This window comes from Nannobrachium achirus (assembly GCF_963921795.1).
Source record: "Nannobrachium achirus genome assembly, chromosome: 8".
Taxonomy (NCBI): domain Eukaryota; kingdom Metazoa; phylum Chordata; class Actinopteri; order Myctophiformes; family Myctophidae; genus Nannobrachium; species Nannobrachium achirus.
The window spans coordinates 14,365,530-14,393,221 of record NC_137817.1 but is presented as its reverse complement, the minus strand read 5'-3'; the positions used below and the strand labels follow the sequence as shown (position 1 = coordinate 14,393,221).

At 40.6% G+C, this 27,692-nt stretch overlaps 2 protein-coding genes across 2 annotated transcripts in view; both read right to left on the bottom strand.

Moving 5' to 3' along the window:
- Positions 1 to 641, bottom strand: part of pik3cb (phosphatidylinositol-4,5-bisphosphate 3-kinase, catalytic subunit beta) — a 111,016-nt gene extending 110,375 nt beyond the window's left edge. The window contains exon 1 of the mRNA XM_080731003.1: positions 366 to 641. The gene's annotated coding sequence lies outside the window, so the exon portion shown is untranslated. The remainder of the gene's footprint in view (positions 1 to 365) is intronic.
- A 20,926-nt stretch (positions 642 to 21,567) lies between these two features.
- Positions 21,568 to 22,500, bottom strand: foxl2a (forkhead box L2a; the record flags this gene model as incomplete). Its single annotated transcript, XM_080731057.1, has 1 exon — positions 21,568 to 22,500. The coding sequence occupies exon 1, from the start codon at positions 22,489 to 22,491 to the stop codon at positions 21,568 to 21,570; it is 924 nt and encodes a 307-aa protein (XP_080587183.1). The 5' UTR covers positions 22,492 to 22,500.
- Positions 22,501 to 27,692: the final 5,192 nt, after the last annotated feature.

Genomic DNA, 27,692 nt, shown 5'->3' with positions numbered 1-27,692 from the left:
TTAATTTAACTCTTGAGTGTACAAATGGAACAAATGAAATGACGGGTCCATGGTTCCGTGTGTACACTCTCCGAGTTACATACCCATAAGGGTCCATTTGGATTTGGTTCGTAACTATCATTTAGCTGCTAGGGACCCCCTGGAACTCCCTCCTCAAGGATCCCTGGGGGGTCCTCGGACCCCACTTGCCTGGAGAACCAATGCAACAATAAGCGGAAGAAATGCAACAGGACAACAACAAGAAGTGATCGTTACCCAACATAACAACACACTCGTGCAGGTGAAGGACAGTGTATCCCAGCAGGTCCCCATCAAGCCACAGACAGACAGACATCCAATGAACGCACACCACACCGGGGACTTACCTTTCAGTCCGTCTGCGCCTCCTTCAACCTGGGGAAGAACCCAACCGACGACCAACCAACCATACACGGCGGAACGCGGAACGCAGCAGGAACAAGTTGACAATCTGACGGTAAGAAGACTTGAGCGGCGTTCGTTTTCACGTAAAAACATAAATACAATAAAATAAAAACGGTCAAAACGGTCAGTTCCACTGAGAGAGACAGGGAGCAGGTGGAGAGAGATTCTGCGGTGCTTCCTGTTGTTCAGAAACAACCACCGCCGCCGCCGCTGTTCCTCCTCTCCCCTTCTCTTCTCCTCTGAATGAACTCCTCTCCCCGTCGGTCCGTCCTCCTCCTCCTCTTTCCTCCTCTCCTACACGCTGCGTCACAACAGCAGCAGCACAGCCCAGCCTGTCTTTGCTCTGCCGGCCGGCCGGCACGAAGGGAGAAAAAAAAAGAAAACTTGTGGGCTGTGATTTCACCCGGAAATAGAATGTTCCGAATCCGACCCCTCCTCAATGCGAAAAGATAACATACCGAAAAATGTTGCTACGATTTGGAGTTTAGATTTTGAAGATGAATGCCGGCAGTCAGTCACTGCTGAGCTGTGCCCTCTTTTGCCTGTTGAGCGTTCTTGGGGAAAGAGGTGACTGTCACGGTGTCACCACCTCGCCCATTAATAAACCATGGCTTATGCACTCGACATATTAACCCTATAATATATTTGCCGAATTGTGTCATATTCGGCAAAAGCCTGTATTATCCCCAATTTATTTAGGGCTGTATGGCTTAGTTTTTCCTATGTGAGAGTCCAGTCGAGAGACTGAAAAGCCAGGAGGACGAGCTACGTGAAATATAATGAGCTTTGCTGCCCTCTGGTGGTTAATGATGCACGCACATTACGCATTCAGGCCACTGGCTCCTTCATGTTAGCCTGATTTCAGACAAAGAGTCCACTCTGAGAGTGGGCGGGGTCTATGGTCTGGAAGCAGGCTACCTTCATGTAACCTACTTACGTCATCATCCTTCTGGGACTGGGAGATGTTTATGGCAGTGGGTCTGGGCCTCCGGGGACCCCCATTAGCCTTAAGAGGGTTTCAGGGGGTCCCTGGAGGCTGGAACCTCTTTAAACATCTTAACCCTCTTTAACCCTGATGGTTAATATAGCATAAAGATCTTGAGAAATCTTTGCATGTTCTTGAAACATTTTCACAATACAAATCTTGTGTGTGTTTCTTTAAAACAAACTGGTCAGTGCTGAATGGTAGGACAGGCCAGTAGCTCCCTGCACACAATGTTTTACTACAATTAGGCTACCTAATTTAAATCTTTTTGGAATTAGGTTAAAGGAGTAGTTCACCCCCAAAAAGATTTTTTTTCTCCATTGATTACTCATGCCATGGAGACTTGAGTTGGTTTTTGTCACATTCCTAAGACAAAAATTTTAAAAACTAAAAAAGTACACTGACGGTTTCCCCATCCAGTGCAATTCATTTGGGTCCCCATCCAGAGCCATACATTCGGGTCCCCCTCCGGAATCAATGGGGGTACATTTACTATACATTTTTGTCTTAGGAATGCGACAAATACAAAAAATATTATTGAACTCAAGTCTCTCTGGCATAAGTAATCAATAGAAAAAAAGTCATTTTGGGGGTGAACTGCTCCTTTAATATTTGATTCATTAACTTGGTTAATACTGTATTTACCTATATCAAAAAGACTCAAAAATGACTACCCAAATAAAAATTAAGGAGCACTCAACTGCATGGTCTGCACGTTCATTTATTGTAGCGACAGGGTGACTGACGTTTCAACGTTTAGTCTTCCTCAGAGTCAACCAGAACAATGAAGGGGGAGGGTATATAGGCCCTCCCCCTTAGTGATGTCAGTGACAGCCATTTACCTATAATTTGCCAGAACTATTTATTTTCAGAGACATGTCTGAGTTTAAGGACAAGAAAACGATGAAGTGATCGTGGGGTTCATTAGCATCTGGAATTCATTGGCTCACATCTGAGATATTGTTGGATAGAGCCGTTTGGTTACATTATTATGGTTAGTTTAGATACACTATGTAAGATTGGTGAATATCAGTTAACTAAAAATAATTTAAAAAAAGAAGAAAAAAATCAGGGGGGAACAAACAACATGATATATTGCAATCTGTGGCCGGGGGGGTTGAACCGTGTTGAGTGTTTCCACTGAAAATAAATTGGTTCAGAACCCTAAAAGTTGATTCAGAACTGGAACAAAAAAAACTTTTTTTTTGCCCTAAACAGGGAACCAAAGTGGGCGTGTCACTATTCTACAGGTTGGAAGATGCAGATGCCATATAAATAAAATGGTGGCGAAGGCAAGTTAAAAAAAACACATAAAAACAAAGAAAAGTGAAACTGTAACTGCCTTTGACCTTCAACCGCTTATCCGGAATCGGGTCGCGGGGGTAACAGTTCCAACTGAGACTTCCAGATTTCCTTATCCTGAGCAACTTCCTCCACTCCCTCAACTTCCTCCACTCCCTCTGGGAGTATACCGAGGCGTCATTTATCTCGGGGACAATTAGCCAGTAGCTATGCCCCTCCCCTAAAAGCTTTTGTCCAATGCTAGCTTAGCAACCGGCAGCTTGCCAAGGCTGTTGCCAAGGCAAACCTTGGCAAGAAGGAAGTTATTCTAAGCTAGCATTGGACAAAAGCTTTTTGGGAGGGGCATAGCTACTGGCTAATTGCATTTCCCCTGTTAAATGGACACTTTGACCCGGTCATATTCGACACATTGCTGACCAGGCCTGGGGAGGCCATAGCTGAGTGTGTCCTTAAAAGACTCATAACTCCTAATTGCTCCCAGAGTGCTGTAGAATCCAATGGCTGCTCACTGCTCCTAGTTGGGTAAATGCAGAGGTCGAATTTCACCTATGTGTATATAATGTGACAAAAAACTGGTGGAAACGCAAGCCGGTTTGTGGCTGGTTCTGTGAAAACACCAAGGTTCCAAGGATCTAGAACGGAACCAAAGTTATTTTGGTGAAAAGGGGGCCAGTGTGAAACCTGAATGGCATTTGGTCAAGCAGTCAAGCTATTTGTGTATAATTTCTTGCATTTTTGGATAACTACTAATAAGACAATGCAGTATGAGGTTACACAATATTTAACCATAGGATTATAGTGATTGTTCTGTGATCTATTAGCTGTGACCAGATATTACAACTGTACCTGGCTGGCACCTTTTCTTCCAAACCAGTCCAAACACATGGGTGGCCTGAAGGTGGAGTTGTTGTACCGTGTCTGGGATTGGATGACAGCATTCCTCTCTCCTTGGCTTGTATCCCTTCTAGGCACCTTTCTTTGATAGATGCTAGTTGTCTCTGCCAGGCCGAAAGGCATGGGGAGACCTTTGGTGTGTGTCCGTCCTGCCAGGCCGAAAGGCATGGGGAGACCTTTGGTGTGTGTCCGTCCTGCCAGGCCGAAAGGCATGGGGAGACCTTTGGTGTGTGTCCGTCCTTCCGTCTGTGAACAGCTAATCTCTGGCACCGTTGGCACAATAGCAGCAAAACTGTGCACGCACACTCCCTGATACAGATTTTGTCCAAAAGGCGGAGACCTGTGCTCGAAAGAGCACTGCTTCTAGTTATACTATGCATATCTTTGTTGGCTTTACTTTTCCCCCAGGATAGTCATTTAGAGTTGTTTGGCTTAACCATAAATGTTAAGAAGGTAATTTAGATGGCATGCTGTTTAGACAGATGCTAGGTCTGATGTTTACATGGTATCATGGTTTCTTTGTTTGAGGCACTACTCTCTTTGCATTCTACCGGTGTTACTTTCTACCAGCTTTCTACCTTGTCATTTACTCTGATTTCACACTTGTACTGTAGGTCACTCTGGATGAGCATCTGCTAAAGTGGTTGAGAGGAGCAAACTTCTTCACCACAATTTATTCAAAAGTATGAATATTTGTGTGCAAAAGAAAGAAAAATCTGAAAGGAAAGACCAATCTTAATAAAAAATAAAATAAAATCTTTCAAACAAGCTGAGTGTGGTTCGAAAGACCCGTACTAGTTCCCACACGATTTTTACTGTAATCATTGTGTTATTTATTTAGGTGGCAAAGGCAAGAGCATGTTGCATGAGGGGAGCGTGTCTGTTCCCTCAGCCCTCGTTAGCCTTAACCCTAACCCAGGGGTCGGCAACTCAAAATGTTGAAAGAGCCATATTGGACCAAAGAAACCCAGAACAAATCTGTCTGGAGCCGCAAAAAATTATAAAAGCTTTATATATCGTCGTTGTCGGTTAGAAACCTTGTATGTCCAAAACTTCGTTTTGTATTTATCATTTAAAAATTTTACTAAACTAGTGAAAACAGCCGATCTACAAGCACACAACGCCTCGCACCGCGAGGCGTTGTGTGCTTGTAGATCGGTTGTTTTCACTACTTTTGTGCGTCAGTCTTGAGTCTTGTATGATGAAGCAGGGCTTTACTTTGCGTAAAAAAACATACACATTTCAAACTTGGAGATACAAGGTTTCTGCCCGACAGTGACGATAAAAAAATCGTTAAAACAAATAAAATCATTTTTCCCCCCATCTTTTTTCCATTTTCATACATGTTTGAAAAAGCTCCAGGGAGCCACTAGGGTGGCACTAAAGAGCCGCATGCGGCTCTAGAGCCACGGGTTGCTGACCCCCGCCCTAACCCCAACCTCTACTCCTGCCCGGCTACCCTAACACCAAACCTAGCCCCAATCCTGAGGGACATGGGCTGAGGGAACATACAGCAAGTAAAGCTGACGCCCTGTTATGTATGACTTAAGAGGTTATAGGCTGCTGAGGGACGCACACCAAACAAGGCCAAGAGAGAGTTGGGGAATAACGGTAGTCTCGTACTGTGTTAAGAGATCTGACGATTTCATGTAACATAAAACTGTTGATTAGAGATCTGACGATTTCAGACCAAAATGGGACAAGCCTGAGACAGGACCATAGTTCAAAACGTTTAGGGTGTTAAAGATATTATTTGATTAATCAAACTTTCTTATTGACATAATGTTTGCAGAGATTATTCTCTTATCACAGATAAGTGATCCCAATCTATTATATCTATCAATGTATTTTTTTTGCTCTTCAACTTAACTACCCAAAATCAAAATCTGACCCACTCGGATAGGGAAATGTTTTGAGCTCTTTGCGAATGCTTGAGTCAGTTACATTTGGTTGAATCCGGGATAGCGTCAAATTATTATCGTGGCCTCTGTGTATAATCTTAACCTGTAGTTGTCTGCGTCTATATAGCACAGACGGATGAGAAGTGGAGTAAATGTCTCACTCCATGTGTCCTATAGGTCTGATTTTAGGATCTTCAATGATAATGATAATGAGACTGTAGAATAGAAATAAACTTTGTTTTCTCATGGTTGAAAGCCAGTGAATTGTCCATAAGACTGTTGGATGATGAAATTGGATTTTTACCATAATGAGTATGCAATAAAAATGCAGATTGTAAACATGTAAAATTCGTAATCCAGAAAATAATTCAGAACTCTTAAAGGATCTGAATACTTTGCAAGGCACAGTCTAACAGTCTATCTCAATTGTTTACACACCAACACTACTTGAGACACAGTGACCACAACCTCTAACTCATGTACCAACCCTTAAACCACTTCTGCTAAAGCACATTTGACATTTCCTTATTTACACTCAGATTGCTCTCAGAAACAACAATTCTTTTTCAAAACACTACACACAATTCTCTACATTTGGCACAGTCTTCATGAATACAATCTTGTGTGTTCATATTGAACACACCGGATATTTATTAGTGCCACCCTTTCTTTACAACATGTTTATACAACTATAGTCTATATAACCACCTAAGTCTTAATTTTTAATTTAACAATTTTTCAAGAATTGTGAAAAATGGCTGATTACAATCTCACAACACATTGCATTTGTATTTACCTTTAATTACTATTGAGGCTATTCTTAATTATATCTTTATTGTTGTTATTGATGCTACAATGTTGAGGAACTGAAACCAAACAATTGTACTCTTGTGTAGGCTATTTGTATTATGTAACAGCAAAAGATCTTTAATCTTGAAAAAAAAAAAAAAGGGTTAGGGTTAAAGGAAAGGAAAATAGAATAAAAAAAAGAAGAAGAAGAATTAAACAATATATTTGTGGGTTATATTTGAGTATAAAAGCATGCAAAAAGATGTTTTACAACAGACGTGATACACTAAACATACTACAGGCAATATATCTCTATACTAGTATAAGGCATTTATCTTCCATTCATAAATAATACATTGTTTTTGTTTTACATTGAGCACATCAGTGTTCAATAAATGCCTATTCATATTTTTTTATTTATGTAACCTTTAACCAAATCTTCATAACCTTTTTTATAGTATTTTACTGACAGATAAAATGAGAATCAATGAACTCCGCAAAACACATAACCATACATACTCATAGTAACAACAGTAACACACACCCATACACATACTTCATACATTTACACATTTAGTACAACCAAGAAACTAAAAACTACAAGAAAACAAATAAAAATGGGAGGAAATACAAATCTTTGTGGGGTTTCAAAACGTACAATTTGCATAATATACAACAGATCAGGATTTATCAATAAAATAGCCAAAAACGAAAGTCAGGATCAAATAGCAAAATACATTAACAAAAAAAGTAAAACCTTTGACAGTCTGATTTTACTGCCTCCCATTTCTTCAACATTGTTTAAAAAACATCTAATGATTCTAGTTCCCCAAGATTTAAATCAATTTGTAATGAATTCCAACTGCGGGAGCAGCATGAATAAAAGCCCTTTTTCACAAGGTGCCAGGTTTGGGGACAGTTGGTGAGAGTGAGAGTGCTGGGAGCATAGCAAATAACAATAAGTGAATATATCCTGGTGGATATACTTGGATTGCCTTATAAACAAAGGTATATTCTAGTGATAGGTGTTCCCGCGTGTTTGAGTGTGAGTGTGATTTGAACACTAAATTCTGTAGACATAACATTGTTGTTGTTTTTCCGCAGGAGATTTGTGGAGTTGGTTTGGATTCGTGTGAAGCCGGGTTCTGAGAATATGAGGTATGCTTTCAGAAAACGTATGTAAACATTTGATAATAAACTGTTGACATTTTGACATGATTAATTTCATATTCACTTTTTTGGTGATATCATAAAGAGCGTATAGACAAGGGTACTCATCAGATAACATACTATATACCACACTGTAAGGCAGGGGTTTTCAAACTTTTTTGACTCGGGGCACCCCATAACTTTTTCATCCACGGCACCCCTGAATTACACTGTTAATTTTAGAATTTTAGATTTTTTTTTTCTCTAATATATATTGGAGAAATATCCATTTCCATCAGAACTGACTGAAAATAACTTGACGTTTAACCACTTGAACCCCAGCATGCCTATTCTGGGGGGAAGGTTCGCGGCAACCCTGGACTGGCATCACGGCACCCCAGGGTGCCCCGTCACCCACTTTGAAAACCCCTGCTGTAAGGACATTACATGCAGACATTATTATCAACACAGCGGATTTGTAATGTGCAGGGAGCCTTTCATTCTACCAGTACCAAGCATTGAGTGACTTGCCTCCTTCTGATTTCAACTTCACTGCATCTGCATCTATTCCTGTTTAACATTTTTTCCCCATGACACAAGAGGGCAGCACATGCACAGCAGATGGCTGTGCCCATATCATATCAGAGCTGGTTTTGAGTGTTATGAGTGTTTTGAGGGTGGGCATCAGTTGTGAAGCAGAGCAGTTATTGCTTCCTATTTCATCACTCTTTGAATGTCAGTTGTCAGTGGTGTACACAGTGTGACACACTTGATACATAGTACCTGTAGCCTGTAGGCAGTGGCCTTGCTGAAGTTTAACAAGCCCGATTAGAACCGGATTGAAGCATTAAGGTGGCTCTGTCTGAGATTTGTACTCTAAACTACTGCCCTCAAGCCACAAGAATGTGGTCTGACGTATCTCGTCTGTAACACAGAGAGCAAGGTTATGTCATACACTATGAGTCTATGACCTATTACAAGGTAAGTCAGGGGTTAAAGGCACTCCCTTTCAGAACAAACCTCATAACATTCTCATTGTCTGAAATTTGCTAAACATAAGCTGAGCTCAAAGCGAGCGGCCTACGTAATGCAGCCCTGGGTCCAGCATGCTTCCATTACAGAGTTATTCTCCTCTTACTTTATTTAATGTATCCTAACTCAATCCAAACCTGCACTCTGCATAATCTCATCATGGAGCCTAAGCGTGTAATACAAAGCATGTTTGACTTCAAAGGAGACCTCATGTGAATGCGTATAATTATGGATATCAAAATATAATCATTTATTTAATTGTGAGCCCTCCGTCAAAAGGTATGAAATTGCTTTAAAGAAATGCATTCATGGGGGCTGGAATTGAACTGTTCTGAGACGTGACCCGAGATGGGCCTGGCATGCAGACCTGGGCATGCAGGCCCAGCCAGGGTCAGGCTTAAGCCAAACTCCCCATATTATGTGTGTGTTTAAGCCAATAGTGAGCGAGAATGAGTTCAGAAACGTCCTGATTTGAGGCCAATAAATGCGTTGGAATGCATTTCAACTTGTACCGAACCCAATGGCATAGAACTCTCAATGGCAGCTTCTTTTCATTAAACCTTCAGGACTGTGTCTCAAGAACAGAATGCTCCTTATTAAATGGCAAACAGTCTCTCAGAGAGGTTGGCACTGATTCCGCTTTTTGTTGACCTATGGGCAAAGAACTAACAAATTGAGTGAGAGGATATTTTACAAATTGGGTTGGCCAAAAAGGTCATTTTCATTACATGAACATCTTAATGGTTGTTTGTGGTCTGTGTTACTGGCCTGCAATAACTGCAGTGTGGCATGTCTCACACATTCCCCAGAAGCCAACTTCTGGCTATCGCTTTATAGCATTTAATTACAATATGCACTATGTAGAACAGGTGCTGGGCCTTAATGTTTCCTGTGGGAATTTGGTTCCATCTTTGATTAATTGGAACGTTAACACGAGAAGAGGAGAGTGCTCCTTATTATAGTTTACTTGCCAAGCCTGCGGAAGTTTTCTAGAGGGACGAGACGGGAAGAGGTTTAAAAATAGACCCCATCAATGCACGATGGGAAAAGGACTGCCATTTAAAACCCGACAAAGCAATTTAGAGTTCATAATCAAGGGAATGGAAGTGGATTATCGCATTTCCCGTTAGAGTACAACAAGCAGGCCAGTTCCGCTATATCCAGAGGTAAAACACTCACATGACAGATTGTGAGATATTTTTAAAGGTAGGGCTGGGCACAGATAAGGGACAACTTCAGATATGTTTAGAGTATAAGCCTATGCACATACTACGCCATACCCATAGACAACACCTATGAAATTAGAATCATGACATCAGGAGTGGAGGAAGTTGGTTGTATCGACTGCATTGGTGCAATGGCCTTACTTAGTAAATGTATATGCCTAAAATCTATAGCATTCAAAACTTGCTCTGGATTTAGCTCAGGCCTATATAGTGTTAAATATGAAATTAAATTGTTTGATCATATAGGCTGCAGTAAATAGCCTGCATAACTTATATGGAGCTGAAAAGAGTGGATCATCTTCCACTTATGACATCCTTGAGAAATGGGGACGGGTGGATTTTGCCATTTAAAGACAGATTTCCAAAAAGGCTTATTTATTGTTTTACAAGAACGCTACGCATACTTTTTTACACATTATTTGACTTTTCCATGTGTCTGTTGCTTTTTCCCCTCTATATGCATCTCCTTTAAAAAAAAAGTAGACTTCATGTAAGAATTACTTGGCTAATACAGAAAACAGACATAGGCCTATGCTCAGTTGTAATTGTGCCATGAATGAGTTCTAAATCGTAGGCCTTATTGATTTATGACATTTATCACATTCGTCTTTTATTTGGAGTCCCAGAACTTGGCGGCTGCATGGCCCCGCATATTTATTTATTTATTTATTAGCCTATATATATATTTGGAGAGTGTGTTAGTGTGTATAGGTATAACTGCGTATGGTGCGTCACTTTTGCGCTTTTGCGCATGGTGACATTAGTGTGGCCCCATTGTGGCGGGGCACTTAAGCCCCTTTTCCACAGACCCCACTCCACACCACACCGCCCACTTGTGCCAGGTTTTCCACTACAAGGACCTGGGTAGAGTGGTGTGAAAGTGGTACTAAACATGGTACTAAAAAGTATCCAGTCTAGAGTAGGTCTGAGCTAGGCCAAACAGGGCCAAACACTTCATAATGACTGATCACTCACTGACTTTTCATTTAGACCACCAGGATATGTGTCCCAGCACCCCCAGCAGCTAGTCATCTCGGGGACTGTCATTATTCCCTGTAGCCAAAATGATTTTTTTTTTTTTTTTTGCTCTTTTTTTTTTAATGCCACAACAGCATCTCATAATATCTAGGCTACATTTCACTTAAACGCCAGAGCTTAACTCTGCATGTAAATAAGACTTTTTTTAATTAATGTGAGAGATCGGTACATAATTCTGTTAGTCCTCCCAGTTTATATTAGCTAAAATGCTAACTAGCCAGCCTTTGTTAGCCGTTTGTAGCCAAATGCGGTAATATCGGGACTCCATTACTTAGCGAAGCAACCCACAGTATTTATCCCATTAATTTAATGCCACGTGTGTTCCAAATGAACAATTATTAACCACGTAATGTATGATTTTGTGTATTATTATTTATTATTCTTCCGCCGTTCTTGACTTCCGCTGTTTCTTCTTCTACGCTGGTGAAATGATCCTGGAGCGGCCTGGAGACGTCTGTGACGTATGCTCCGGTGCGGAAGCTTCCTTTGTCACTGAGTTAGCTTAGCATTGAATAGATCAGTGTCGTCCTAAACTATCTAATTCTAACGTTCAGGGTGTTTGTTTTTTTGGACAATAAATTGACAGCCAAGAAAACATGGATGGAATGCAATCGTTCACTCGCCGTCGGAAAGTTGACTTTAGAGTAGACTATTCTGGTTGACTGGCTATGAGTGGCTAACGGCTAACGCTAGCTAGCGTTAGCTAGCGCTAGCTGCAGCGCTAGCTGCAGGCTATAAACAAATAAAACGTGACCCAACTCTATTGTTGCTCTCTTCTACAAGCTCACAACGCGAGGCGGTTAAGCCTGTAGATTGTGTTTTATTATCAGGTCAAATAATCCTTCTGAATGAAGTTACACAAACACTGATTATGCTACATTTAGCACAGTTAGCCCTGTTGCACACGTAATACATTCACTTCAACCTCGTGTTGAGCAGTTAATCCTATTTGCTACGTACGTCTACAAAAACCTTCATATTTCAAAGATAACGTGCTTACTGAAGTCTCACAGATGTCACAGTATGGTACGCTCAAGCAGAATTACCCGTATCTTTCGTATTGTTTAATAAACTGCATTTTAATCCGATCAGATGCCATTTTCTGTTGTTTTTCAGCCATGCGACCCCATCGGTTGCGAGGTGTGTACTGCACTTAGATACATTAATACCTTTTTAAGGAAACGACGACCGATCGGATTAAAATGCTCCTCATTAAATAATACGATCATTACGGGACATTCTGCTGGAGCGTACCCTATGGTGACATCTGTGAGCCTTCACTAAGCAATTTATCTTTGTAATCTGACCGTTTGTGTAGACGTATGTAGCAAATTGGTTAAACTGCGTAACAGCAGATTGTGTTGAATTCACGGTTGGCGCAGCGTAGCGTCTTTACATTTAGCCCAATAATGCTTGAGATGCTGTTGTGGCATTATCTTTTTAGAGAGCAATAACTACATTTTAAAACATACATAAACCACTTTAGCCCTATGTTATACCAAGGCTATTTGAAAATAGCCGATCTACAAGCTCACAACGCATTGCGGTGCGACGCGTTGTGAGCTTTTAGATCTGCTATTTTCAAACATTTTGTACTTTTACTTTTGGTACTTTAAGTACATTTGGATACCAATACTTTTGTACTTTTACTCAAGTACATTTTTAATTCTGGACTTTTACTTGTAACAGAGTGATTCTACATTGCAGAATTGATACTTTTACTTAATTATAAAATGTTGGTACTTTTTCCACCACTGTGTAAACGTTTGTGTTCTCATGCCAATAAAGCTTCTTTGAATTGAAGATTGAATTGAAGATTGCTCCCCATGTGGCGGAGTCAGGTCATTGCAGGTTAGAAATTTATTTAAAACTTGAATATCTCAAAAGTCCTATTTCAGCATGGCATCATTCTATAAGCCATATCTTCAAAACTGTTGGGTCAATCTCCACAACCAATATATCATTTTGTAGCTATGATCCCCAGCTTTCAAATGAAATGAAAAAATGAAAATGAGAAAAATTGCAATGACTGGCTCCTGGGGAGATTGGGACACATATAGTTGTAATACATGATAATAGATTCTATTGTGTTATAACCACTATTATAATCTATTACAGTGTATTATAATTATCATAGTAATACATTAATACTTTATTGTGTATTATAATCACAGTTATAATCCATTATAGTGTATTATAATTTAGGATAGTTGTAATACAAAAGTATATTGTATAATAATCACAGTTAAAAGGGTCAATTTGTTTCTTACCGATAGGGGTACTTTTGTGTAATGGAAATGTAGATATTTTTATGTGGTGCGGTGTGGTGTGGTGTAGTGTGGTGTGGTGTGGAGCTAAAGCTGCAGTCGAAAATGGGCTATAGAGGTCTGTGCGTGATGAAGTTATACGTCCCTTGACAGCCTGTCGGTCATTTATAGCCTTCTCATCTGGCATATTTATAGACCCGTTATTTATAGCCATTATATGAACTTCTGTATCCTTCATGACCAGATGTCCTGCTAACAAACGCGCATAGGCGCATGCATGTGTTATTCCTGTTTATCAACAACGACGGTGTATCAAAACACACGATTGTAATTATTTTGAGCTGTTCAATGTGTATTTTATGTAATCTATTGTTTCACTGCCTTGTCATTAAGATAGAAATCAGCAAACTCTGAAAACATCACGTATATATCATCGTGAAAGTTGATTATGTTGGTGATTCATTCGCCAAGGGATGCGCCAAGAAAATAAACATCAGAAGTTTGTAGCGCAATTGAAATGGGACAAACGGACAGAATTAACTTCTAGTACTTCTGGTGCAAAAAGACGAAGGGAAAAAATAAAAACTCACGCTGATTTTGAACAATTGCCGGATTTTGTTCGAATCAAATCTGTGCATATTTTCCTGTTTGGAGCCGGTGTATAACAAACATTGGTGACCCCCACTCTCCTTTTCAATGGGTTCGGGGTGAATCGGGTGATGTGTGCCGTTTCTAAATGGAAACGGTTGCTCTTCAATCTCAAACATGGTCAAGAATGTCAGGAATTCAATTGTGTGCGAGCATTGGGAAACCGGCAACCTGCGTGCGACTTGACCGGCAGGGTCACCTCGCCGGTGCCCTGTCGTGCGCAGCTGCCGCGGTGCCGGGGCACCTCTTGGCGGACGCACACGCGCTCCTCCTCCCGGAGCGAGTCAGGTACACCCCGGTCCCCGGTCCAGTGGTGGACACCCAGCCAGACCAGTAGTAGGCTACTTGTCGAGTCCTGCATGGTCTAACATTCAACTGTTTCCCTAACACTGGGTCGGGACCCATTTGTGGGTCGCGCCGCGTACACGTTTGTATGGGTCCCTTTATTTTCTATTTCCTACATTTAGTTTTTAATTATTATTATTTCAAACATTAAGAAAAAAACTAAGATTTTCATGAATAAAACAAACAATTATTTTTCTAAGTAGGATAATTTCATTAATAAATTAAAGAAAAATTGAAGAAATTCCATAAATTAGACAACGTTTAAGAACTTGAAGTAGTGAAAATAGCAGATCTACAAGCTCACAACGCCTTGTTTTCTTGTAGATCGGCTGTTCGGGTCCCAGCCTGCATGGCAAATAATTTTTTAATTTTGCCCGTGACTTTTGGGTCATGATGAGCTATTACTCAAGGGAAAGTTGCCCTATCGAACTTGCACATGAATTAAAGACAAGTAGCCTACAAAATACGTGCTCGAAAGTAGGCATACATGTTAGGTTTTACATTTTAATATCAATCTATGACATTTTCCAAAAAAATCTTAAGATTTTCCGGAAATGTTCAATAAATATTAGATGTAGTGGAAATAGCAGATCTCACATGATCACTGGCATTGTGAGCTTGTTGTGGCTCGTTTAAGTGGCCAATTCCAAATGAATGCTAGCTTTTCCCCTTCTAGAAATAGTGGAGTCAGAAAAGTATAAATCTGAAATAGTCGAGTGAAAAGTCATAATTATCCAAAAACAAATACGGTAGGCAGTAAAATGTACAGATAGGCCTAGTCGTACACGTAGCCTGCCTACATGTCCACCACTGCAGAGGGGCGTTGGAGAATGAAGAAGCGAGGGTCAAATGCTTTGCTTGAGAATGATTTGACCTCGTTCGTCTTGTTGATTATAATCTGTCACTCCCGAGAGCACAACAAAAGGATACAATCACGGTTATTCACTGCGCGCTCAAAGGAAAGACACGTGAAAACAAAGTTACACATTGCACCAGACCTTTTCACCTCATCGAGAAATAATTGAGAAATAATAGAAACGTATTCATCACTTTAAACACATGTCGGACTAGACGAATACCAGGGCTATATTTGTACTGGCACACCAAACCGAATTAGGATAGGGCTAGCAGCCTATACTCACTTTTGACACTTTGTTAATCTCAGTTCAAAAATGTTCTGTGATAAATACAAATTTAACTTCAAGATTTGAAGAAAGTCGGAGACATTTCCTGCACAGTTCCGCTGAATAGGCATAACATGACACGACTGAGACAAGGCAGAATAAAGGAAACTTTAGAATATTAGACATTACGAAATTTGAACTGAGATATTCTTGAGACTATTCACTCGTCTCGAATATAGGCTAAATAAACCATAAACGACATTACGACATTTAATGCAATGTTTTGCACACGTTAAATTTGAATAAAAACAGCTGTCTTTGCAGAAGCAGATCATTGCGTTTTTTCTTGAAAAGGTCGATATTCTGTTTAATTAATTAATATGAATAGGATATCATCTTCACATTAATCACATTCATAAGGGGGATTTCACAATCAATGCATGAGTTTAAATCAGTTGTTCCCAAACTTTTCAGGTAGAGAGAGACCCAAAAGAGAAAAGAGACCCAAATTAGTTCCAAGCTTGTATCTTAATTTCACTTCTTCTTTATTGGTGTTTTCTTACATTTAGATGTGTTTGTTTGTTTTAAAATGTATATAAAAACAAATGTGCATAGAAAATGTAATTTAAATGTAGAAAAGGTAAAAGAAAGTGGGTCAAGGAACAAAATTGTTCCTTGACCCACAAATGGATCCCTACCACTGCTTGGAAAACAGTGGTTTTAAATAATGCGTACAGGATATGGCACTATTGTATTGCAAATACGAGATGGACCTCAAATTGTCACATATTCTACCAAGAATACATATATTGTATTATAGACTATTTATGTTCACATTTCGGTATATAGGCCTACATTATCTGAGTTAAATGAACACGAGGATTTGAGTGTGTATATATGGAGCAATGGATTCCTGGTGCTGCCTTATCTGAGCGCAGCCCCGCGGGGACATCCTGCATGCAGGCCTATTGTTCCCAGCCGACTGGCTGAACTGTCAACCTTTCTGCTCAACTGAACACCTGCCGCGCCCCGCGCACAACAAACACACAGGGCTATGCGTCTTGACGCGCCGAGCGCACCACCACATAATATAGGCTGCTCTGACTGTGTGTGTGTGTGTGTGTGTGTGTGTGTGTGTGTGTGTGTGTGTGTGTGTGTGTGTGTGTGTGTGTGTGTGTGTGTGTGTGTGTGTGTGTGTGTGTGTGTGTGTGTGTCAAAGTTATTCGGCACTATACGGGGCGACGGAAATGTTCAAGTTCGTGCATAACAACTTCATTGGTTTCCGACTATAGTAACTCTCACTTGCCTATAGGCAACAACGCAATATTACTAAGAATAAATAAAAAATGACACGAATTGTGATCCTCCCAAACAAATTAAAAATCGAAATAAAATATTATTATTATTATTATTTTTATTATATTTATTAGGCCTACTTGTTAGCATACACTTGGGAATTCACTCTATATCTTATTTTACGAAGTCGACAGAGCAAAAACATTTTGAATACGAAAAAGACTTCACTTTTCATGCTTGGGCCAGACGCCAGTTACACTTGCTGAAACATAATTTATTGTTAAAACGTTGCTATTTATTATTTTTAGAAAAATGTTTACAATACACTTGTCTTTCAAACGAGCCCTTATCTCCTCACTGTTTACAAAACATTAATGTATACACACAGTTTCAGCCTCGCCGCCATGCTCTCTCTGCGCACAGGAGGCTTGATGAAAACTAGCTCTGGAGAGTGGAGATAATGCACTATATGGATTATACACATTTTGCGTAATATGCGTAAAAGTGCAATATATTTAGAACTAATATTGGGCTTACATTAACTTTTTATTGGAGACTCCCTCTCTTACCTGTACATCAAATATATTCCCCGAAAATAGCCGAGAAATGCATTTTTTAAATACATAGGTCTGTGTGCCCATGTTTAATTGTGAATCGCCTTTCATAAAGTGAAGTTGCTAAGGTGTTCCACACTTAGAGATGCTGACAACGGTGATATTAACTGCAGCATTTCATCTTGAATATGGCTTTAAATAGAACACATAACTGATAGCCTATATCCAGTTCAATTAAAACATAGCTTTCACGCACCGTGCACTGACGCACAGAATCGGGTTTTGTTTTGATTCCAGTTGCATATAAAGTGTCTCTCATTTGAAACGATCCTTCAACTCCCATGTCTGTTTATCATCATTAAACGCTGTGTTTCTTACATTACAAGCTTATTTCTGTTTCTTTTCATTACAAGTCTTCCGTTGGGCAACTCAACGGGAGATATAGTAGCAATACAATTATTTAAAAAGGCCTACACATATAGGGCTAAAACAAAACCACCTGCTTATGCAGACCTATTTTCACATAATATACTATACGCAAAATAAAATTATGGAAGAACAAACAAATTATTTCACAAAAAAATCTTCCATTACTGATTGATTTCTGTACACACATGATGTCAAATCTCACAGTAAAGGTATAACCATGTTGTTTGTTTGCGTAAACACGTTTAATTGTATTGCTTGTGGCATATACCTTTAGGCCTATAATTAACTTTTTTTTAACAATAATTTTATCTTTACACTATACGTTTTCTAATACTAACGTCCCCTTTAATTTTTTAGTTTGTGTGTGTGTGTGTGTGTGTGTGTGTGTGTGTGTGTGTGTGTGTGTGTGTGTGTGTGTGTGTGTGCGCGCGCGCGGGGAGGGGAGGGGGGGGGGGGGGGGGCAGAGAGAGGAGAGTACAGAGGAGAAATGATGGCTGTGTGTTTTTGACAGCTGTTCCGGTGCTGCGGTTGCATCAAGGTGAACGTACGGTTACACCTCACGGCGCTATGCACGTTGTGTGAGACCTCACTGACTGCAGAATCAGTCCTTTATCGATGCCAAACCCTTCATGGCGACCTAACGCTTTGAAAAACCAAGCGATATCAAATATGAATATTGTATTTCTACCAGTGGTGGGAAAAGTACTCAAATGTTAGCCTACTTAACAATACGGAAATTTAGAAGTCCTCTGTTACTTACTGGAAAGTCTGGAATTCAAAGTGTAGTCGAGTGTTGTCGAGACCTCACTGACTGAGCACCAGCCTGTATCGATGCCAAACTCAGTGGTGGAAAAGTACTCACATTTTTTACTTAAGTAAAAGTATCAGTACTGCAATGTAGAAATACTCTGTTACAAGTAAAAGTCCGGAATTCAAAATGTACTTGTGTAAAAGTAAGAAAGTGTTCAAAATGTAGGCCTACTTAAAGTACCAAAAGTAAAAGTACACAAATGTTTGAAAATAGCAGATCTACAAACTTGTAGTTCGGCTATTTTCAAACAGCCTATAGGTAAAATAGGGCTAATAGTAACTACTAAAGTTTTCAAATAATTGTAGTGGAGTAAAAGTAGGTTACAATATTTGTATTTGAGATGTAGTGGATTAGAATTAGATACTAAAAGCTGGAAATACTCAAGTAAAGTACAGATACCTCAAAATTGTATATGCAGTACTAAAGTAAATCCACTTAGTTACTTTACACCACGACCAAACCCTTAATGGGACCTAAAGCTTTGAAAACGAAGCGATCAAATATGAATCCTGCATTTATACAGCTATATTGTGTACGTATAATTAGCCCAGTTAAGGCCTATAATATGAAAGGCATATAGCCTATACCCTATGGCCTATGCACAATGCGCTCTTATCAAAACAGTGGGATGAGATCAAGAAACTCGACATTTAAAAGTACATTTTCACTCTCTCAAAGCTACACTGAGGACTTTTATGTTGTGTCTTGCAGAGGCAACTAGAAGCAGTGCTCTTCCGAGCACAGGTCTCCACCAGGCCACACAAATCGGCCTGTTATAGCGCCACCATGAGGCTGATTTAAAAAATGTGGGGCAGAGGTTCTGAATTAGCATCCAGGGAGTGTGTGTGCTCAGTTTGGCAGCGATCGGGCCAACGGCGCCGGAGATTAGCTGGTAACAACCAGGCCACACAAATCGGCCTGTTATAGCGCCACCATGAGGCTGATTTGAAAAATGTGGGGCAGAGGTTCTAGATTGGCATCCAGGGAGTGTGTGTGCTCAGTTTGGCAGCGATCGGGCCAACGGTGACTGAGATTAGCTGTTCACAAACTGTGAGGACGCACGCACGGACGCACGGACGCACGGACGCACGGACGCACGGACGGACGGACGGACGGAGGGGAAAACATACTCTCCCTCAGCCTTCGGCTGGTGGAGACAATAATGGGAGGAAGAGGGTTGAGGATATCAGTGTATTGAAAAGCTCTCACTCGTCACCAATTCTCTGCCGTGCCCCTGGGGACCGTAGCCTACACACACAAAACAATGCATCTCTCGCAGACAGTCAGCAACACAACTATATATTATAGCTATAGAACTTGACCTTCACTAATAGTTATCTGTCAGCGTGCTCTTCTTGTCCCGTTGTTTCAGACAGCCGTTTACAGAGGAGTTGTTTCCTTGTCTGGTGTGGCGTATTATTATTATTTGTTTTAATCTATTCACTTTAGTTCCTGGTGGATTGTAAACAATAGCCTACGACAACATTCATAAATGCATTGATAAGGTAAAGAAAAGTCGCGGATAATTAATTCAAAATTAGTTCAGCGGCACTCGCTTAAACCTGCTTCACAATTAATAATAATAAAATGATAATAGTGCAGTAATAGGCCTACTAAGAAATGCGATGTATATATTGCAGTATATGTCACTACTCCTATACTACTACTAATAACATTATTATTATTATTATTAATATTATTTAGGCTATATTTGAGACTATAGCCTATATGGCATACCTCTAATGCTGCTACATCATATGGACATAATGGTTAAATAGACAGGCCGTCATGAAGACCTTTCCCTTGAGCATCTGTTTCTCCAAACCTTTTTTCTTATATGCATGAACTCGACCCCCACTTTTAAAATATAAACCAGACAACCCATACAAACTGTAATAGTTTTTAGAAGACAATTTTAAAGGTAATATTTGAGATGTGAGTTTATTTGTAAATCCGAGGACTGCAGTCTGTTTATGTTTGCTTCGTCGTGTAACAGCAGTTGGTTTGTTCATGCTATAGCAACTGGACTATGATATTATATCAAATGTGTAATTTAAAAGATAGTGGAGGCATTAGATGAGATGTTTCTCCACTTTTACGCATTCAAACCTCGGCTTAAATTTGACCACAATTTAAAATGCAAATTATCTGTGAGTGTGAGACTAGGCACAACATAATTATAACTATATATGTATGATATCCCAAGACAAAATGTATAATAGTTGGGAGATGTATTAGGCATATGAAAACACTGAAACTGCCGATACAATATACCTCGCCAAAATAGATTATATATAATACATCTGAACTGGGAACTGGGCACTAAAACAAAGTGGGCCCTGGAGAAATGGACACCGAATGCATACTGAATAGGCCTTTAAGGCAATTCCTTGATATTTCTGAAATAATTGCATGGTCCAATTCGCAGCACAATGCATATTGCTCCATTGGCTCGCTAACAGCCTAATTAATGCACGACACAGTACTTCACGACCAATTACTTTAAGAAATACAAGTTTATTAAGAAATTCACCATTTAGAAAAAAAGTGCTAATTAAAATTAAACATGGCCCCAATGCATGAGACAATATAATTAGGTTTATTAAAAAATAAAGAGAAATATAAACAAAACCTGGCACGGGTTCACGTCATAATAGAAAACTAAACCATCTCTGTCTGGGATCAAGAAGTGTAAAAAAAAAAAAAAGCGGTTGATCTCAGGAGTTAAAGTATCTTTGTTAATCTGAATTGTCTCTGACCATAACACTTCTCCTAATTAAATTGTGACAAGTTCAAAGCCTAAAAATGCCAGGCCCTGTTCCGTGCATGATCATTAAGAAGGCCTAAATCAAGTGAATTATGCTAGTGTGTTATTGTTGAAGGGGGTGTCATTTTCAAAATAATAAGGGAATGCCGTGCGTAAACATTGCAACATACCATTACGCACACACACATCACAACACAGAAATGGAAATGCTTCAAAATGTCTCTACCCGTGGTTAGGGAAATAAGTCTTATAAACACAAATGTTGACTTGCATACAAAAAGAACGGCCCTCAGTCCAGGGGAAACGCCAGCGCACGAAATGGCTCCCAAAACAATACGTGTCCCCGAGTCCGACCCGTGGCTTCTTTATCTCCAACTCACAGTTTATGAATATTTTCTGAGCATTAACTCATGCATTTTCTTTTCTCCATATAGGCCTTTAAGGACATTGCTTGGACTTTAAGAGCTCGTCAGAAATGTCTCTCCAAAAATACTGTGGTTCTTCTGATTCGAAATAAGAATAGACTTCTCACTCTGTTTCAAGCGTCTTTTTTTCCCCCTCCCTCGAACAGGCCCCGTGGCAAAACTCTAAATATCAATCCTCGTGTGTAACGCGGAATGTTTGGTCTCGTGCTCCCAGTAAGAACAGTGCATCATGGAGAGTTCGGCGGGCTGGCGAGAGCAGGCGAACTGCAGGCCCGCTCCGTTACTGGAGGAAACCGGGGGCGGCGCGGCGCTGGCGGGGCTCAGCTGCTGGGGATGGTGCGCGTGATGCGGATGGTGGTGGTGGTGGCTCATGCCGTTGTAAGAGTTCACCATGCTGGGGAGCGCCATGCTCTGCACCCGGGAGTAGGGGTTGTAGGACGAGGGGGCGGACAGACCCTTGACGTTGACGGGACTCACGTTGCCGCTGGCCATCTGACAGGACGTGTAGGACATCGGCGTGGGCGGCTGGCCCAGCGACCACGAGTTGTTCATGAAGCTGGACTGCAGGTACTTGGGCGGCGACAGGTAGCCGTAGCCGTCCCCTCCGAACAGCGACTTCCCCGGCTGGAAGTGGGTCGGCGGCGGCCTGAAGGGCCGCTTCATCCTGCGGCGCCTCCGGTAGTTTCCCTTCTCGAACATGTCCTCGCACGCCGGGTCGAGGGTCCAGTAATTCCCTTTCCTCTCGCCGCCTCCTTCCCGCGGAACCTTGATGAAGCACTCGTTGAGGCTCAGGTTGTGGCGGATGCTGTTCTGCCAGCCCTTTTTGTTTTTCTCGTAAAACGGGAACTTCGAGATGATGTACTGGTAAATACCGGACAGAGTGAGGCGCTTCTCGGAACTCTCCCGAATCGCCATAGCGATCAGAGCGACGTAGGAGTACGGAGGTTTCTGAGACGGGTCCGTCTTCTCCGAAATTTTGTCCTGGACCGGTTCTTCTTTGGGTCTCTCTTTCTCCTTGGCCGCGTTGGTGTCGTGGACCATCAAAGCAATTGCGTCATCCTCCGGGGTTTGGTAAGTGGCCATCATTGCGCACACCAAAACAAAAACAATTCCAGCGCAAATATTGGGGAAAACAAAGCTTTGCGCGACAGTTTTGCAGCGCAGCCTTGATGGATATCTCACAAATGTCAGTCGTAAAACCTCCCGAGAAGAAGGCAGGCAACTTTCAAATCGAATGCAAAAAACGTTTCTCCCAAATCGTGCCGAGTGAATCGTTGTTTTTGCAGAACAGTAGAAGACAAGGCAGCAGATATAAGTTCCTCTCCCTGCAACGGAGATTTTTCTCAACTGATTTCTGATGGCAGAACCCAGGTTGTGGTTTGGTGTGTCAGTAAGCACTAAGCCCATCCCTTTTCATTTTTCCTTTTTTTCTCCCCCCCTTCTTTTTTTTCACGTCCACACGCAGGCTGCCTGCGCGCTCCACGGAGCGACGTAGAGCGATGTGATTTGCGCTCATCGCGAGTTCCGCCTTCGTTGGTTTGCAGGCAGCAAAGGAAAAATAATCACTTACACTACTTAACATGTTGAAATTCATATCATCAGAACCGGGCGCAAAAATAACACAGCGAAGTGGATTTCAACAACGCAGCACATAGTTTATTTCAAGCTATAATTAGGACAGTTTAGGAAAACGATTTGAAGTAAGCCTATATGGGCCTTGGGCAACAGATTGCACATGCTTCTAGCATTTAATATTAAAGCTATAAATGCAGAAATACTGAGCATTTTCTTCTTTGGTTTGAACATTTTTACTTGAAAAAGACATGCAAGAAATGCTGTATCATCAAATAGGAAATATAGGCTTATATGTCTTCATTCAAAAACGAAAATTGATAAATATCATATCTGACCTATTTCTGTAGCAAATATAGGAACATATTGATGGCAGCAATTTTAATGTAGCCCTCTGCATCTCACACACACACACACACACACACACACACACACACACACACACACACACACACACACACACACACACACACACACACAATGATAAGGCCCTGGACTGGAGTAGAGCAGGCGTATCCATCGAGTTTTCCATAATTTGCCATAATAAGAATACATAGGCTACAATTTCATCTGCAGTTATAGCCAATAGGCTACAGCAGTATACCCTGCTGCCTGATGACCACAAACATTTGCCCACGCCACATTTTCCGAGTGTTTCTCAAATTGGGTCCAGGGACCCCCAGGGGTCCTTGGCTTTAGGGTCCCTAGAAAATGATTTATCATTTGATTATGATATGATGTGATATGATATCATATAATATATTTTTTTAAAACCTTGAAATAATGTGAACAATTTGGAATAATTCTGAAAGGTTTTGAACACAAATCTCTTCTGCAGGTCACTGGCAAAATATTTTATATGTAGCCTAGGCCTAGGGCCTATACATCTTCATTTGGGGGTCCTTGACATGGAAAAAGTTTCAGACCCTGCTTTAAAAATGTCCAGACCAACACAGACTCTTAACTACGTGTCCAGGGGTCATTTTTCAGCCGAGCGGCGTTGTCCACAGCTCCTGGAGAATCTGGATTGATAGTCCCGCTTAATTAGCTCACATTGCGCGGGAGGTGTATATAGAAGGGTGTGGATTTCCCCCGGCCACCCATGCATTGCCGGGTCCCGTCGGCTTTGCCTGGAAGTGTATTTCCGTGCTACTATGGGAGCCATGCATGTGATGTGTGCAGGTGGAACAGCATTGGCATGTGTGTCATCACCCCGCCACGCCGTCCCCCACAGCCCCAGTCTGCGGCCGGGGTCGCTGGAGAGAAGCCCCGGCTCACAGGAGAACAGCTGAACGGCCATGAGAGCCAGCCGTCTCTCAACGTGCAATTACCGCAGCCTCGGAGAGTGGGCCGCTTTGCAGCCCCGTTAAAAGGCAATCTTTTCTCTTGTGTCGGTAATATCTTTTTCATATGTTTAAGACGGGAAAAGCATTTAACAGACAAAGCCAAACAAACGCATGCCCTGTGATGTATTAATTATGTCGTTGCAATTATTAGGTTGGCCTATTATGTCATCTATTTCAAAATAATAAAAGGCTGAAGCTGGTATCAAATGACGGAGGCGTTTCAGAGGGGCACGTTAATGTGATATTAAGCAGCTTGTCAGTTAAAATGAATTATTTGTAATTATTTGGTATTTTCTTTTTACTTTTATACAATTCAGTTGGTCCACAACAAACTGGACTACCTCCTATAAATAAATTAGGAAAATACGCATGCACGGATAGTGGCAAAGGCCTATCCCAAAATCCTACAAAAACATCAACAAAAATCGTTTTGTTACACTGCTAAAACTCGTGGAAAGATCCTCTTTCACACCATGAACAGAGGCGTAGGACTGGTTATATCCAAATTACTTTATTTGAAATAGCCTGTGAAAAATACAATGGTTTAAATTTCTTTTGGTTTTGAATAAAGTCATTTATCCGTCATTTACACGGCACTTTAGCAACATAAATGTGGTATGGGTGGCTTGTAAGAGAGTGAAAATAAAATAGACGCAACATAAATGGGTCCTTTTGTTCCGTCGGGCTGCGCAGTGCGCGTGTGTTTTAGTGATACCTCATGATTTCGGGAGTTGTTTTGTCTTGTTTTTTGTCCCAGAGAAAGTCTGTGGTCTTCTCTTGGTCCCATGTGCGTACATGAGGAGCAGGAGAAGAATGCGAAGAGCTGCACAAACAAAGGAGTTAGACAACCACTCAACACGTAAAAACGTTTATTATTATGATTATTATATTATTAATCTATTACCTATTATTATTCTGTGTGCAGGACACTAAATACATGTAGTCAGAGCAGCATCCTCCTATTATAGTTTAGAGGAATAGGCTTTAATAATAAGTAATTCAAAATAAGCCTAAACAATAGGTGGGCGCGGGCCTGCTGCTAATTCATTCTGCGGCCTGTAATAATTAGTCATTGTTCTCGCTTTTATCTATTTGGCGCTGCATGCGTTTTTATAGACAGTGCAGAAGTGTTTTTACTTTTAGAAACAACTCGATATAGAATCGCTTTATTATCACACAGTAGCAAATATTCAGCAGCCAGGCCAAGCCTACCTTGCTTTGAAGGACACTCTTGACGTTTGACTTTCTCTCAAGGCGCAGAAGCTGTGTTACCTGTGTCTGTCTGACAGCCTCTCACACGTCACAACAAAGCTGTAAACAAACTTGTTGAGAATCTCTAAACACCACGCAGCACTACACGGATCCTATGTAACCTGAACTGCTCGGGTTCTGCTAGTATAGGCGCACAGGAATGTTCATTTGCTCGCTCGCTGCATCTCTGCACTTGGAAAGTTATCGAGGGAAAAGGCCCCAAAGAAGGGTGTAGGCCAACTGTGGCATTAAATTAATAATCAATCAATCAATCAATCAATCAATCTGCGAATTTGTTAAAAGCTTACATTTATAAAGGCTAAATACCTTAATTAATTATAACGAAGGGTAAAGTTCCAGACAGTATAGCTATCAGAATGATTATATAGGTAAATCGTGAACAGTTAACTGTGCATTATGCTATAGGCCTATAGGCTGCATCGCCTTCATTTTCTAACTGCACTTTACATATTAAATTGCCTGTACCCTTTCTTTATATATTTGTGAGTAAAGCCTATATGTGCAATTGTGCATTCTTGGCTTCCATGTTTCTGTATTGAATGATAATCTTCCCCGGTCTTTGTGCAGAGTAGCCTAACCCAGGGAGAGAGAGAGAGATATAGGCCTATTTAGAGAAGAAGAGCCCATGTTTTGTTCTTAGATAAATATACATCCTCTCTGAAAGACTTTCCTCAAATTCTCACTTGAACCTCAATCAAGCACGATTAAACGCTCACCAAAAAGATACAATGCGCCCCGCCCCCACACACGTCTATGAGTAAAAACATCCTGAAGCTGTTTATTTATTTTATTAACCCATCGTTTTACTTTGACATTATTTTAGTTTGATTATAATAATATAGTAGGCCTGTTATAACGATAATAATATCGTACAGTAGCAATTGTGTGTGTGTGTGTGTGTGTGTGTGTGTGTGTGTGTGTGTGTGTGTGTGTGTGTGTGTGTGTGTGTGTGTGTGTGTGTGTGTGTGTGTGTGTGTTGTTTTAATGGTTCATATTAATGCACAGTGAAAGGGTAGAATTCCTGTCCAGGTTCACTTCCGGGACCCGGTCTGAAACGAGGATGTTTATGAAAGTGACGACGGGAGGAATGTGTGTGTGTGTCTGTGTGTCTGTGTGTGTGTGTGTGTGTGTGTGTGTGTGTGTGTGTGTGTGTGTGTGTGTGTGTGTGTATGTGTGTGTGTGTGTGTGTGTGTGTGTGTGTGTGTGTGTGTGTGTGTGTGTGCGCGTGTGCGTGTGCGTGTGCGTGTGTTTGTGTTTGTGTGTGGACGGAACGGAACCATCAGGACCCAAGACATGACAGGACCAGGAGCTATAATAGGTCTACTGTCAAATCTCCACAATTATATACGATCTATTTGTCTAAATATCTAATTGAACTGATACTCTGTATTAATTACAAATTGCAAAGGCATTTAATAGGTTACTAATATAATAAAACCAATATTACTAAATTATAACAGCAATAACATATAGGTCCAAATAGGCTACTATATATGTTGACTTTCAATATTTCAATATTTTCTGCTAACTAAGATAGGCCTATTTGCTTTAACTCTCTTTTTATTACAACAAAAACAAATACACATTTATTTTCCATAAAAAAAAAGATTTATAGGCATCTGTTAAGTACTTTTAACAAAATGTGTTAAAAGTACAATAATTAATGGATGACATTTATTGTCAAGAAAAGCACAGAATAATTAAGGGATTTGTGTATTTCATAAAGATTTCACAATTTAGTTTTGCTGGGCTATATTTTGAGTTTATATTAAATATAAATCATAGGTCAAAACATGAATGAATTAATCTTACTCAAATGAGTGCAGCTTCTGGATAAAAAAAAAACTATACAAAAATAATATATTATAAATTCCTCTTAGTGGAAATTATTTCATGTTAAATGCCCATACAGTAGGCCGGGCAGGATATAGCCACTGCAATATCAGAACCACAATTAACTGTTTTAAAGTAGACATACCTCATGCTAATGTATCTGAACGTCTCATTCATTAACATTCTCTCTCTCTAATCTCTCTCACTCTGCGTGTGTTCATGCAACTGGCAACATTCTGTCCTTCAGGCATTATAGGGGAGCAG